General features: G+C 43.0%; 2 protein-coding genes across 8 annotated transcripts in view; one reads left to right on the top strand and one right to left on the bottom strand.

The window, feature by feature from the left end:
- The first annotated feature begins 1,788 nt into the window (after positions 1 to 1,788).
- LOC129170669 (dedicator of cytokinesis protein 7-like) overlaps positions 1,789 to 14,976 on the top strand; it is a 29,569-nt gene continuing 16,381 nt past the window's right edge. For 3 of the 7 annotated variants that reach the window (XM_054758426.1, XM_054758427.1, XM_054758425.1), the window contains exons 1-15: positions 2,647 to 2,906; positions 4,893 to 4,980; positions 5,467 to 5,645; positions 5,838 to 5,906; positions 6,036 to 6,162; positions 6,484 to 6,696; positions 8,460 to 8,545; positions 8,629 to 8,695; positions 8,908 to 9,057; positions 9,198 to 9,278; positions 9,449 to 9,605; positions 9,691 to 9,824; positions 10,225 to 10,318; positions 10,409 to 10,571; positions 13,391 to 13,508. In XM_054758426.1, coding sequence (XP_054614401.1) covers positions 2,857 to 2,906; positions 4,893 to 4,980; positions 5,467 to 5,645; positions 5,838 to 5,906; positions 6,036 to 6,162; positions 6,484 to 6,696; positions 8,460 to 8,545; positions 8,629 to 8,695; positions 8,908 to 9,057; positions 9,198 to 9,278; positions 9,449 to 9,605; positions 9,691 to 9,824; positions 10,225 to 10,318; positions 10,409 to 10,571; positions 13,391 to 13,508 — 1,776 coding nt within the window. In that variant the 5' untranslated portion in view covers positions 2,647 to 2,856. Of the gene's footprint in view, positions 2,907 to 4,892; positions 4,981 to 5,466; positions 5,646 to 5,837; positions 5,907 to 6,035; positions 6,163 to 6,483; positions 6,697 to 8,459; positions 8,546 to 8,628; positions 8,696 to 8,907; positions 9,058 to 9,197; positions 9,279 to 9,448; positions 9,606 to 9,690; positions 9,825 to 10,224; positions 10,319 to 10,408; positions 10,572 to 13,390; positions 13,509 to 14,976 lie in introns of all 7 variants that reach the window. The other 4 variants (XM_054758423.1, XM_054758422.1, XM_054758428.1 and 1 more) reach the window with 3 other exon arrangements.
- On the bottom strand, positions 10,685 to 12,666 carry angptl8 (angiopoietin like 8). Its single transcript, XM_054758453.1, has 4 exons — positions 12,237 to 12,666; positions 11,365 to 11,514; positions 11,122 to 11,232; positions 10,685 to 11,058 (listed from the first exon to the last, which is right to left on the bottom strand). The coding sequence occupies exons 1-4, from the start codon at positions 12,519 to 12,521 to the stop codon at positions 11,044 to 11,046; spliced, it is 561 nt and encodes a 186-aa protein (XP_054614428.1). The 5' UTR covers positions 12,522 to 12,666; the 3' UTR covers positions 10,685 to 11,043.

Genomic DNA, 14,976 nt, shown 5'->3' with positions numbered 1-14,976 from the left:
ATAGAAGATGGATGGATGGATGGATGTTACTAGCGTTTTTGCAGTAGGTCCTTAAAAACAGCAGCCTGTCTTAATAGAGGCTCTTCGACTCGCCTACCAACTGCAGTCGCTACCTTAAAACAGCAGAGTGGTCCTGTCAAGATCTTTGACGAGTGTTTTTGCAGTAGATCTTTTAAACAAAGGAGAGTTCTTCTGTCTTTGATCTTTGATGAGCATTAACACAGTGCTTCTGTTTTAATACTTTTGGCTGCTAAAAGCCTGAAAAGCTGTCGCCCAGTACAAAAAAAAGTGGCTAATGATTTTAATAGGACTCTCTAGTGGAGAAGGGATGGAGAGTTGAGGGGCCGAGGGGCCATTCCCCCTACATGGGCACGTGGCGGCGGAGCAGGTGGATGATGGGCAGCTGAGTAGTGGGCTCTTGGGGGCAGCAGGGGGGCTAGAAAGGGTGGGGGTCCATTCTGAGAGAAACCAACCCCATCTGGAAGTGAGGTGGGGGCTTTAGCGTGAAAGAGATCTAGTGGGTGGTGTCTGACACTCTCTCTTTTGTCCTTGGCTCTTGCACAGCAGTGGAGGCTCTGGTGGAAGGAGGAGGAAGGGGCTGGCGGTGGGGGCTGGGCACTCCAACAACAATGGTGGCCATCGAGGAATTGAAAAACGGCAGAGCGAGGATGCAGGCAGGGAAGGTGTGGACGGAAGGAGGAAAGCAGGGTGTCTTCTTAGGAGGCAAGGATGCTGCAATGTCAAACAAAGCAAGGGATAACATTAAGGACTATGACTGCATATTAAAGAAATTAGAGGCTGCTAATTGCTTAGACAGATCTGTCAAATCATCTAATGCTCCTTTTGTTTTCATGTCTCGACTACGCCTTTCAAGGGCCCATCTCTCTCAGCTAGGGTACCTGCAGCCGCTCTCCAGGGTGCTGAATAAGACAATATGGGGGAGCAAGGAGCGAGGGCTGCAGCGATGCTGTATTATACAGTCATGGAAAAAATTATTAACCCTTGTTTCTTCAGTTTATTGATCCATTTTAATGCCTGGTACAACTAAAGGTATGTACGGTATGTTTGGACAAATATAATCATGATAAATAAGAAATACCAGCTCACATGACTGTACATTATAAATATATATTAAGCCTTCACAATTCTGCATCATCATTGTTCTCTACTGTTTCTCACCCAGGACCCAAAAACAGCAGAATGCTCCTGTCATATAGGAGATCTTTGACTGGCTTTTTGCAGTAGGTCCTTTAAAAAAGGAGTGTCCCTCTGTCATACAGATTTATGACGACCGTTTTTGTACTCGGCACCTCAAAACAGCAGAGTGCTCCTGTCATATAGAGGATCTTTGACTAGCATTATTGCAGTAGGTCCTTAGAAATAGCAAAGTGCTCCTCTCATATAGAGGATCTTTGACTACATCTTTGCAGTAGATCTTTAAAATAAGGAGCATACCTCTGTCCTATAGGATTTTTTACTAAACAGCATAGTGCTCCTGTAATATAGAGGATCTTTGACTAGATTTTTGCAGTAGATGCCTATGTCATAAAAGATGTTTTACTGCCGTTTTTGCACTACAAACAGCAGAATGCTCCTGTCACATTGAAGATCTTTGACTAGTGTTTTGACAGTAAGTAGCTAAAAACAGCCAAGCGCTTTTGTCATATAGAAGAATTAAGTAATTCAGTGTCTAATACACAGCCGGGGCAGCACAGTGGGGTAGTGTTTAGCACGCCTGCCGCACAGTCAGGAGATCCGAGTTACAGCATTTTTATGGATTCGAGTTTAACCTCCCACACCCCTAAAAAACATAACTAATTGGAGAATCTCAACTGGTGGAGTGGCTGTTTGTCTTTATGTGCCCTGTGATTAACTGACAACCAGTCCAGAGTGTACCCCACCTCCCTCCCCCAAAGTCAGCTGGGATAGGCTCCAACTCACCTACAGAGTTGTGGGAAATGGAAAATCTAACTGTAGCTTTATTTCGATTAAAGATGCACCACACAGCCCCTGCAGAGGTCAAATATGACATTGTTTCCTTTTTTAGAGCTGGTCTACAGTACCCTCTGCTGGTATGGTCTTGCTATAACACCCTACGATGACATCGTCGGTAGGTGTCGCCATTTTGCATCAATAAGCGACATGGCAACAACGAAATATTACTGTACTGTTTGTTACTATGCTGCTTTTGTCTCTAAAGTAGTTTGCTTTATTGTGCTTTAATATATTAAATTCGACTGAGGGTATTGTTATGCACACGTTTCAGTACTTTAAACTTACTTTGCTGTTTCCCGTGTTATTGTTTTTTTTTTTTAGAGAAAAAAACAGTGATGAGAATAGCAAGCGATTCCCACATCGCTTGAGAACCGGTCAGGTGAGATGTCTGCATGAACAGATGGTGCATTCAGGTACACCTTGCGCAAGCTGCAGAGAACACAAAGGCAAACCGGAAATACAATACAATGACGTTAAAAGTTCCACGACGATAAGCAGCCATACGTCCATTAGATGTACATATGGTTTGTAAACTTGATTGGCAGATTTTTTTTAAAACCAATGCGCCTTCACCTACACGTCAAAGTAAAAAAATAATACGATTAATCATATAGTGTGTTTTCATTTGAAGCTATACCGGAAGTGAGGTTATTTATCACGCTCGGCTTGACACTGGCTCGCCTCCCAGCCGCTAGGAGGAACAAGGGATCCCGGCCAGGTCCCCAGCGTGGAAGCGGAGGAAGCGGTCTTCTCTTCTCTCCTGTCCTCTCCACGCCATAAAAAAACACAACGACAGACGGGACGCAGCGAAAGTACAACTCCCCCTGCGCGTCTTGGAGGAGTTTACATGGGGAACACGCCATGACGTCCACAGCCAGCGAACGGCGGGCGTTTGCTCACAAAATCAACCGGTGAGAAGAAGTTGTATTGTTTGGTTGTTGATGGCGAGCCTTTGTGTAACCTAATTATTATACAAAAGTTGAGTGAAAGAACTTGTGTGTCGGAATGGAATAGAGGACTACATTGTTTAAATGCGTTTATTTGGTATTTGATTCGCAGTGTGTCCTTAAGAGTGTCATCACACTACAACGAAGCTAGGTGTGACGTCATTAGCTAGTGCCTGACTTGTAAAGGACTTTTTTTGTTCCTCATTTATTGATTATGACAACATTACTACATGTGTTACAATTTCACTTTGAAGTCTAGCAAAGTAAACACTCGTCTACTACACTGCCTTACTATAATGTGAGTGTGTGTGTGTGTGTGTGCGCGCGCGTGTGGAGTGCTTACTTCCCGTTTCCCAACCTTTTGATTTAATGCAGAACTATTCAACCACATTTTCAGAAAGCATACCTATACTTAAAGCTTCACTGTTATATATATTTTTGTGTTTATAATATCCTATACCTTCAGATGTTTACTTTACCAACTGACTAATGTAGTCACAAATTAAAACACAAGCGCATATGTTTATGCTGGCCAAAGATGCTGTATATGACAGGAGCGCTCCGCTGTTTTTAAGGGCCTACAGCAAAAAAACTAGTCAAAGGTCCTTGATATGACAAGAGCATGCATAATATAGTACACTGTTTTGGAAATCAGCTGCAAAAATGTTAGTAGCTCCCAAGTTTGGAGCTAACTGAGCTTATGTGCGGGTCTGATATTGCAGTGCCAGAGTTTACCTTCGGGCTGCCAGTTTAACACCCCAGATTTAGAGCTTATCACCTTATCGTCGGTCTTAACTGAAGAGCTTAACCTTGTAGTGGTTTTGAAAGCTTCTTCCATAATGGTGAGAACAAAACGGGATGTCAGATTCGTATTTTTTATTATCGATTATTGGCTCCATCACATGACTTGTTGCCTGTCATTTTGGTATGCAGTCTCAATGGTAATGGTTCCCGTCACTGTATTCTTCCTCGCAGCATTCCCCAAATATCCTCCTCTCCTTCAGTGGGACGTATTGTGTTGTGCCGGATGCAGGAAAGGGTGGGAATTTGTGTTCTGGCTGTTGCTCTTGCGGTTGATCGCTTTCCTATTTCCTGTTATAAATGGAGGTGCACAGAAAGAACCGCAGAAAATGCGTCCACCACTTGCAAGATGGTATAGTTGGCTCCACAAATAAAGTGCAACGTGGGAGTAGATGTGTTAGTTGCATTTAAGTATGAAACATATCCACAGTTTGTCATCACCAGGCCTGCTGCTTGCAGCTGTCTGCATGAGAGAAACAGACATTTGGTGACTTTCAAGTAGCAGCTGCTTGCTGTCTCATTGAGATTGGATTGCGAGGTTGTTGGGAGTTTTTTTTTTGTTTGCTCCCTTGCTTTGTCACTCCCTTTAAGCCTCTCATTTGTCGTTAGTCCATCAAGAGCAGAAACGAGAGCTTTGGCTCTGTGCCTGTATAGCTAGCTCGCCAGCCATCACGGCTTTTGTGAGATCTGCCTGCATCTCCATTCAGAACAGCTGTTGTGTGAGCATTGCTGACTGTAAACTTGACAGCAGAAGGGAATATAGACATGTATGTGAGGCTTTAGATTAGTCCAAGTTTAGGGGTCTCTGGTGGTGCATGTCGCACTACCTTATTGTTATGTATTTCCTCAAATAGCTCCTCTCCAATGACCATCAAAGAGTAGTGATTTTACTTTTCTATACAGCCACATTTCCACCAAGTGATTCGGTTCACATGGAAATGCTTGTTATCTCAAAACAAGAAACACAAACAGATATAAATTACCACTCCCTTCTTACCCTCCACAAAGAAAATACACATTGGCATTGTCGTACAGGCCGTCTAGCAAGTGCAAACCTTTGCGTCAGCAACTTAAATGTTTTAGTAATGAAATAAAGAAGTTATGTATTTATTTATTCCAGGGCTTCTTTCCTTGTGTCTTCTTTCTCAGGACCGTCGCTTCAGAGGTTCGGAAACAAGTGTCCAGAGAGTATGGCTCCCCGCTTCTGTCTAAAAAGCGAGGAGGACTGCACAATCCTGTGAGTCACCATGTAATTTACCTGCATTAGCCTTCCAGCATCAAAGCTGCAGTGAACCAAGTTGACAGGATGTAAACGTAGGTTGTTTTCGAGACGTGGCATGTGCCTGCGCTCGCCTTGTCGTTTTGATAAGACGACAGGCTTTCTGCATTTGGAACCCATGCACGGACAAAACCCGAATGAGGGTACTTATGTAAGATGTCGTGTTTCGGAGAATATCATCCGAAATGCCCTGATGTGAGGGTGACACATTTGTTAAATGAACTCGGATCCTTCATGGATGAACAAGCGGGGCATAGATATGGTGCAGTCATCACTGTCAAGTGGAAATGAGCTCATCCAAAGCAATTTAAGACATTAGTTGTGATCATATGATACTGTATGTATCGTCCTGACAAACCTCTTGTCCACCCTTCCATTTTGCAGCCTAACTCTTGCTGATGTGTTATTTTAATGTCCGCCTAACAGTCTGATATTACTTGACAGTTACCCCTGACTGAGGTCGTGGAGCCGGTGGATTTTGAGGAGTATGTGAGCAGTCATGCTCCCGGGGTGGAGCCGGGCCCCCTCAGACAGCTCATGGAGTTTCCACAAGACGACCTAGAGCTCCACCATATGGACAAAGAGTGCACTACACTAGAGCCGCCGCTGCCTGAGGAGGAAGAGTAAGAAAATGCTTCCGATGACCAACACATTCTTACGTGCACATCTCCCACTTTGCTCTTTGGAGGATTAATAGAATTGTAGTGTAGGACAAATGTGTGGCAGATATCAGAACAAAGCATTTCTTTGTGTGACACTGAAGGAACATGAATATTAAAGGCTGTTTACTTATTCATGTGTTTTTCTTACGTTAGTTCCCTGGATCCCCGGGTGCGGGACGCCTTGGCAGTCTACACAGATGACTGGCTTGTCATTCAAAGAAAGTAAGTGGTAGACGCGCTGGGACCAGCTCAGTTTTTTAATAACGTGCAGTGCTTTTTCAAACCCTTTTCACTTCCCACGTGATTGGCAGTTGTGATATTAGCAGGGCAATCTGTTCTACTCCCTTGTAGATACCAGCACTACAGCACCACGCACAGCCCTCACAGCTCTGAGCGACAGAGGGAGAGGCAGCGAGGCCTGCTCAAACAGACCTTTGAACTAGATGAGGCTGCTGCTGCTGAGCGACAAGACGAGCAGGTAGCTTCACAGTGACCTCATGCCCATTTGAATGTGATTTAAAAAAGTGGCCCTGAATCACCAAGTTAACTTGTACACCTGGTATATATGAAAAGTAGGAGGATGCCTGGTGGGGTGCTTTGTGCTTACCTACGAGCATGCTGTGCAGGTGTACCTAACACTATGCTACCATTACGTGAGTGAGGATGGATGGATGAAAGGAAATAGGAGCCTGTGCACATTCTTCTCTTGATCTTTCAACAACATCTGCAGCGAACCCTTGAGGGTGATGTCTTCCCCAGCCAGAAATAACAACACATGATCTCAACGTTTCTTCTTCAGGATGACGCAAAACGGCGGTCGGCCTCCATCGATGAGACGCCGCGGGGCAGCTGGGCCTCCAGTATCTTTGACCTGAAGAATTCCTCCCCAGATGTCCTCTTCCCATCGGTGCTGGAGCGCACGGGGCCAGAGGACATGGACTCCCGCAACACAGAGGCACGCATGCTGGGACGTCACGGTGACCTGCTGGGCCTCTACCCTCCCCCTGATGAGGTTTGTGTCAGTGTCCAATCATATATTACAGTATGTCACAAAAGTGAGTACACCCCTCACATTTCTGCAAATATTTCATTATATCGTTTTATGGGACAACACTAAAGAAATGACACATTGATACATTGTAAAGTAGTCAGTGTACAGCTTGGATCACAGTAAATTTACTGCCCCTTCAAAATTACTCTACACACACCCGTTAATATCTGGCAGCAAAAGTGAATACACCCTTATGTTAAACTGTCCAAATTGGGCTCAGTTAGCCAGGGTTATGACTCGTTAGTGTTACAAGGTCTTAGGTATGGGGAGAAGGTGTGTTCAGTTTGGTGTTATCGCTCTTACACACGCTCATACTGGTCGCTGGAAGTTCAACATTGCACTTGATGGCAAAGAACTCCCTGCAGATTTGGAAATTAAAGAATTATTGCTCTACATAACGATGTTCTAGGCTACAAGAACTTTACCAACACCCTGAATATGCAGAATGTTCTTGTCACATCTCTACCGGTCACAATTCAAACCTCACTGATTTTGATTTGTATCTGAATCGTGATAAATGAGTTCAGAGTTTAAAGGTCAAACACTGACACCTTGTCCCTTTACTACCGTTCACAATGTTCAACCGATGTTTTGGAGTGGATTATTGTAAGCGCAAGAATCGAGGTAGCAAAGGTCAAAGCTTAATCTCCTACGTCTTACCTGTGAACGCTTTACCAACCGCAATCTGAAACTGATCTTCTGAAAATCTTGAATGGATTTTTGTTTTGCCAGTGGAAGAACCCAATTGATTTTGAATGCTATCTGACGCACTACTACTGATTGAGGTAGCTGAGGTCAAAAACGTCAGCAACATATTTTTTTGCAACCTTGCTACCCGTGATCATTTTAAACCTATTTGCCTCAAACCTTCATTATTGTTATTGTTATTGTTATTGTTCTCAGCTAGGGCAAAAAACCCTATTGATTTTGAATGCTATCATACACAAAATGGTTGAAGTAGCAGAGACCCAAGATTCAACTCCTTTCTGTGGTCACAATGTTTAACCAATCTTCTGCAAACCTGTAGTGAATTATTGTTCTACGCTAGGGCAAGGACTCTGTGCATTTTGGATGTTATCAGGCACATACTGTAAGTGGTTGAAGTAGCTAGCAGAGACCAACGATCAAACTCTTACATATTTCTTGCAACATCTTTACCGGTCACCAATCGTTGCCAAAGCCTTTAGTGACTTAGGATTGTTCTGTGGTAGAGCAAGAACCTTGATGATTTTGGATAGTAATAGACACAAAATGGTTGAGGTAGCAGATGACTTTATGACTCCAACAGTCAGAATATGTAGCAGATTGGCTTCAAAGTTGTTATGTATCATTTTATGTTTGTGACACTCGGAACCCTGTTGATTTTGAATATACAGCATATTCAACACAAGCTGGTTGAAGTAGATGAAGTGGAATGTCAAACTACGATATATTCCTCGTTATCTTTTGTACCCGTCACAAAGGTCAACTGATCTTTTTCAAAGTAATACAGTACAATACCAAGCATACTCTTGCTTTTAAATGATATATGTCGCTGGGACTGCTGCTCTTAAGGACTGTCTACCACTTGCTGTTTTACTGTCGTCACCCCTGTCTACTGTTTGCTTTGCTGTCTCATTCCAGCCCCTCTCCTTTTTTACAATGTCTATGTACACATCATTGTCTGTTGCCATGACATGTTGCCATGATGCCTGTGTGTGTGTGTGCATGCGTTTGTGTGGCAGGACGAGGCCGTGGAGCGATGCACTGTCCCCGAAGTGCCCAAAGAACACTGTGGCCAGAGGATCATGGTCAAGTGTCTTTCTCTAAAGTGAGTGATGTTTCCAGGTCAGCAATTCACTATCATCATCAAGAAAAACAAAAGAGCCTAACAAGCACATTTTGTGTTTTCAGGTTTGAGATAGAAATCGAACCAATATTTGGATCACTGGCCCTTTATGATGTCAAGGAAAAGAAAAAGGTATAATCATATTTTTCGAAATAAAATTGTATTAATCCAGTAAAACGATGACCTCATGCTTGTCTTATTGAATTCCCCCCTGCCTTAAAACGACCTAAGTGAACTTGTGGTTTACATCTCTAAGGCAAAACTCAATTACATTGCCTTGACGTGCATCTCCCCGTCTCCTCCTTCCAACCATTCCCGCTTATCTCGAGCTCTCTCTGTGACAGATTTCCGAGAATTTCTACTTCGACCTGAACTCTGATCAGATGAAAGGCCTACTTAAGCCGCACACGCCTCACATGGCCATCTCCACGCTGGCACGCTCTGCCATTTTCTCCATCACATACCCCTCCTCCGATATATTCTTGGTCATTAAGGTATTGCAGGAGCCTTCATATTAATGCTGACTGTTCTCTTATTGTGCTCATGAATAAGCTCGTCTGCTCTTTTATGAAGTTCAAGTGCCTCTCTGAGCAGCATCGTACATGATAACTCACCCTGAGTGCTTTTCTTGCAGCTGGAGAAGGTTCTTCAGCAAGGAGACATTGGAGAGTGCTGTGAACCATACATGGTCATGAAGGAATCAGACTCTTCTAAGGTAATGCAGCCAAAGATGCAGCACAGTGATCATGACCTGCAGACAGCATGCACATTGGCTTAGTTGCCCAATGCGGTCTGTCTAGGCGCAATGTTTACCCAATGGCTGGCAAATACTGTAGACCTTTTATGTTATCTTTTTCCACTTGGTGATTATACAATGACTTGCAGCACAAGGAGAAGTTGGAGAAACTGCGTCTGCAAGCAGAGCAGTCTTGTAGTCGTCTCGGCTGCTTCCGCATGCCATTCGCCTGGACGGCCATTCATCTTCTCAACATCGTCAGCAGCGTGGGGGGTCTGGACCGCTTGGACACAGACTCCGACTCTGGTACTGTACCAAAAACACATGATTGGACTTCACTATCAAATATGCACTTTGTTACATGATATCTTTGCTTCCTTTTTTTGACAAGCGGAGCGCAAAGGCCACGGGACGTGGAACGAGAAAAAGAGGAAGGGATTCGAGCGGATGAGCATGGGCGATGACATGTGTAACTTTGCCACTTTCCGCCCGGCAACACTCACCGTCACCAACTTCTTCAAGCAGGTCAGACGCAGCTCAGTGGTGATGCTGATGACTTGGATCAGCGTTTGACACAGTGATCTGTCACACGCTCACTATTTCTGAGTGTCGTCACTTTAAAGACAAAAGATTATTTGGTTATTTGACTCAACCCCAATAAAAGGACTCCCAGTCTTGTTGATATACATCGACTGCAAGATATATTGGCAATGTTATAGCAGACATGCTGGACAGAGATATTTTGCAAGGCATTGTGCACTCTCAAATGCGTCCGCCAAGTAGTAGTCAATAATACTGTCTGTAGACCTGCTTAATATGATTGATGGGTTCCAACACAAGTGCTGCATCTGGGTGTATTTGTATTTTTTTACTGTAGTCATTTCGTGCAAACACTCCACCCTAATGATATTGATCTTTAATGAAGGAGGGTGACAGGCTGAGTGATGAAGATCTCTACAAGTTTCTGGCAGACATGCGCAGACCGTCCTCTGTCCTGCGACGACTGAGGCCCGTCACAGGTGACCTTTTAAGAAGCCGCTCATCAAGCTTTACCGTGATATATTTGTCTGAATTCATTTCAAGTTTGTGTATGTGTGTCTCGTTTCCAGCCCAATTGAAGATCGACATCTCTCCAGCGCCAGACTCGCCTCATTACTGCCTGTCACCTGAGCTGCTACACGTGAAGCCCTACCCGGACCTGCGGGTACGCCCCACCAAAGAGGTGCTGGAGTTCCCCGCTCGCTACGTGTACACGCCGCACACCACCTACAGGTGAGCACTGGTACAACACATTGACTGAAGCCTCTTTCACACAAACACTACAATATTGGTGCCGTGTGTATATACAGAGCAGCATTACAGAAAAAAGGCTTCTTTTACAGGGTATATATTTATTTATTCATTTGTCTTTGTCTGCCAAGGAAAGACCACAGAATTTTGTACAATATGTACTGTACATACCACAAAATTCCTAAATGACAAGATACTCTTACATGCTGTGCCATAATAAAATAAGATTTTATAATTAAAATGTCAAAAAACGATGCTTATAAGGCTCAGAACAAATAACATACATACTGCAGTGTTGCGTGAGAAACAGGTGTATGTTGCAACAACAAACATAAAACAAACCCCAAAACAGTATAGTGTGCTATGTTAAGCATTGCACAGGTGAAAGGGAGTGCTGTGAGGGTCCAGTGCTGACAATGTAGGTAGTCCCGGCCAACTTGTTTTGTTGGTTACTTCACAAAGCTTCACTCTGGAAGAGGAGAAACCGCAAATGAACCCCAATTAAGACCAACAGTGCACATGTACCACTCACCATCCTCTGTAGTGTGGAGATCTGCTCGTTGTGGTTCTCAATTTTATGTTTTTGAAACTGCGTCAAATGTTGAAGACCTTTCAAGATGCTGGCGTTCAAGACAGCTCTCTCCTAAAGCCACAAACAAAGATAAAGCCTCAGTGTGAGACCCCCCCCTCCCAAAAAACGTTGTCTGACTGGTGTGACAACAGTGACAGTTGTGACAAAAGCTGTTTTTTTTGGGGGGGGGGCTTGGCAGCTTACCTGCAGCTCTTTGATGCCGGTGGGGAACGTGTTGTTGACATATGCCTCCAGCCTTTTCACTTTCGTCTGAAGCCCCGTCTCTTCCCGCTCAATGCGGGCCAGCTGACTTTTTGTCATCATGGTATGAGCTTGATGCTTGGACATCTGTTCCTATCAGAAGACAATTTGGATGTATTCTTGTTATCCATGTCCAAGTACATGTTGACACTGCATTTTGTCATTTAAAGTTTGTCCACTTCCTGTGTTTAAATGTCACCATTATCTACGTAATTAAACAGAAAAGATAGTAAAAGTTAATCTGCTTATGCGGTAATGAATGTTAAGGTATGGAAAAAATGCTGATAAATGCTAAAAGTGGTAATAATAACTGAGGCCACTTTTGATATTTATAATTTTGTAAAAAAAAAATGTTTCAAAAAGGCTCAAAAACAAGTTTTATACATTTATGTAAAGACAAAGCTTTATATTACTAATACTTATTTGTATCAACAGTTTCTACAGTGTGCTGCAGGCTCATAAAAATAACAAGCTACAAATGGCCCCCAGGCTGCACTTTGATCACCCCTGTGTTAAATAATGCACCCATAATATCAGTACAATGCAATGCAGCTCATGTAGTGGATGATGTTAGAATGTGCAGGGGTACCACATGAAGTGTCTGTGGAGCTTCTTGTCACATACGTTATAAAAAAGAGGAAGCCAGAAGATGATACCAGAATCGTAAACCCCCCCCCACCCAAAAAGGCACACATGCTGCTTTGTTGTGTCTGCTCAGTGGTCGGATATTTATCCCCATTATCTAACATCTTTTGTGGCATGCTGCTGTCTCACCGTAACAATCTCGTGTTTGCATACTTGCTCGTTTTCCGTACCTGCAGCAGCTCTATCATTCCCTTGATCTGTTTGTTCACCTCAGCCGCCTGCCTCGTGTGCTCCCCCAGCCTCCTCAGAGCACCCTTGTGGCCATTCAGAGTTCGCCCGATCTCAGCCATCTTGGCCTCTGTAGTTTCCAACACGTAGCTGAGGGACTCTCCAAACTGAATCACGCCGTACATGAGCACGTTGACGTCCTCTGTCCAGCCTGGCTTCTTGATGGGGGCCGTGTGGACGGGTCTGAGCCCCATTGCCACACAAAGCAAGCACAGGCCCCAGATCATCCTGATCGATGGCAATCGCCAGCAGACTCTGTGCAGTTTTATCTGTTGTATCGCTCTGTCGATGAACAGACAGGGATTTTCCACCGGGTGAGGTGCAGAGTCCTGATTTTAAGGTGGTTCAGGACGTGTCTCACCGACTGGAAAAGGAAACGTGAGCCTTATATTTGTGTCCAAAAACCCCCCCAAAAAAACACGGTCAAACATTAGCCCAGCTGTGGTTCGATGCCAGGTCTTGACTTTAGCCTTGATAACCTCTAAAATGTAACGCTGTGCATACAAGAGTTGGCATCTAGGTCACAAACACATACATTTCTTTTTAACTCTTGTTTCAACTTTTTAAATTAGGAATTGTTTTGAACATGGTCTCAGATTGAATCCAAGCCTCTTGTTAGGTGGATAAAAAAACAGCTGTTTCAAAATGTGAACTAGAATTACCTCTACTGTTTGATGTGGCTCAGGGTTTGTATTTGTATCTGTATTTGTATTTGTACTTTATTTATCCCACAGCGGGGAAATTCACTTGTTACAGCAGCAAGCAAGATACGCAAGTAAAGAATACAGTGTAAAGAATGCATATTGACTACAACATGGTTCAGGTGGTACAGGTGTTGTAGAGCCTGACAGCGGTCGGTATGAAGGACCTGCGGAACCTCTCCTTCTTACACCGTGGGTGTAACAGTCAAGTAAAGTTAGGATCACTTTCACCATGCAGTCAATTCGAGGTCACTTTTACTATGTTGATACACGACTGAATATTACTGTAAAAGATTAGAGTTGGCATATCATCAATTTTAATCACCTTTCGTAAATGTAATTTTACTGAGCTTTGATGAAATAATTTTTCTCCTTTTTCCTCTTTCACCTGCCAGGAACCTGCTCTATGTTTATCCTCAAAGCCTGAACTTCAGCAGCCGTCAGGGCTCGGTGAGGAACATCGCAGTCAAAGTTCAGTTCATGGCAGGAGAGGACCCCAGCCAAGCTTTGCCGGTGAGTCACTGTGGGTTTTTTTTTTTTTTTTTTCCTCAGTGACAGCATCGCTCTTGGGAGAAAGTAATTCCTGTAGCTAAGAACAGCCGGAGGCGGTGAAATATTATATACTTATGTCTCTGTGGAAGATCTTCAAAGCGGAGCAAGAGGGTAGGATGAAAGCAAGTTTAGTGACATTTAGTGAGTTCTGCAAGGCTGGTTTGGTTTCACATGCTTGCTACAGTATTTGCATGTTTTATGTTATATAAGAGTATGTATGTCCCTTTGACTTTTTACTTCTTACACCATTTAAAACATTTCCAACGGCGCTCACACTAACGAAGCTTTTATAAGTTAACGGGTCAATTAAAGTTGAGCGTTCTCTTTAGAGTGTTAGTGTGCCTAACGATGTGGTTGATGAGTGTACTGACTAGGGATGCTACGATCAGGGTTTTATGCTGCCGATTCCGATACCAATTATCCATGAGTGAGATCGGCCGATACCGATCATATGGATTTAACTGTACATTTTTCAATTTATGTATGATGAGTGCTATTGGCCACGACCACCGTTAGACAATTCCAAGGGCCCCTGGCAAATAGGTAATTAATAAAAAATAAAACTTTCGCATGGTTAGGTTTTCTTTTGTTTTTTTGCCTCTATTTTTGTGAAACGATATTTGACACAAACCTGAATTTAATTTGAATTTTTAGTTTTAGAATAATACAAATATAGGGGAAATAAATAGTTCAATAATTTATTTTTTGGTTCAAGATAACACAATTAACAGATAAAATAATACAAATAAATATCTTTATGAAGTAGAAATCTGTCTTGCATAACTTAAAACAGAATAAATTCAATGTCTAGGTTGCAGGGATCTCCAACTTTCATCACTATTAGAGCTGCAAAATATTTGTGTTTTATTTTTGACTGGCAGCATTTAAATTGTACACTACTTTATTACCAAGAGCTACATGCTATTATGCTATTTTGTTTTCATTTTTCATTATATAAAAAGCATAAAGTCTGAATTGAACCGTTACAATAAAAAAACTACTAAGAGTTGAAGCAAATATTCTTTGACCCTTTGTGAGCTATATTCAAAATCACCTGGGTAAACTAGGAGACCCCTGTCATAGTATCACCATCATAAGGCTGGACACACTATGTGTTTATGTTCATTAAACAACCACACACATACAGGTATATAGTGTTTTGAGGACAAGACATAGTTAGTACAATGACATCAAGAGAGTAAAATTGTTCAGTGACACTTGAAAAAGTTAGTACGTACCCCATGAATGTGATATCCACTTCCCTGTTGGATTAAAAACAAGCTCTGAACTAACCGCATTGCTTGCTTGTTTTCAAAACAAAATGTCACTGGGGTAAAAAGTCACATTTGGAGTCCGAAGACTAGAAGCTAGGTGGATAATTCTAGCTACCGCAAGTGACAGCTAGGCAAAGTGTGTAAAGAAAGATGCA

The sequence above is a fragment of the Dunckerocampus dactyliophorus genome, chromosome 18, assembly GCF_027744805.1.
Source record: "Dunckerocampus dactyliophorus isolate RoL2022-P2 chromosome 18, RoL_Ddac_1.1, whole genome shotgun sequence".
NCBI classification, from domain to species: Eukaryota; Metazoa; Chordata; class Actinopteri; order Syngnathiformes; family Syngnathidae; genus Dunckerocampus; species Dunckerocampus dactyliophorus.
Note: the sequence above shows the minus strand (reverse complement) of the source record. Positions and strands in the feature narration are given on the sequence as shown.

Excerpts from the sequence above, each read along its gene's own strand:
- angptl8 (XM_054758453.1), bottom strand. The coding sequence starts at position 12,521 with ATGATCTGGGGCCTGTGCTTGCTTTGTGTGGCAATGGGGCTCAGACCC. Across the intron at positions 11,515-12,236 it reads GAATGATAGAGCTGCTGCAG|GAACAGATGTCCAAGCATCA; the intron begins GTACGGAAAACG and ends GTCTTCTGATAG. Across the intron at positions 11,233-11,364 it reads CCGGCATCAAAGAGCTGCAG|GAGAGAGCTGTCTTGAACGC; the intron begins GTAAGCTGCCAA and ends TTGTGGCTTTAG.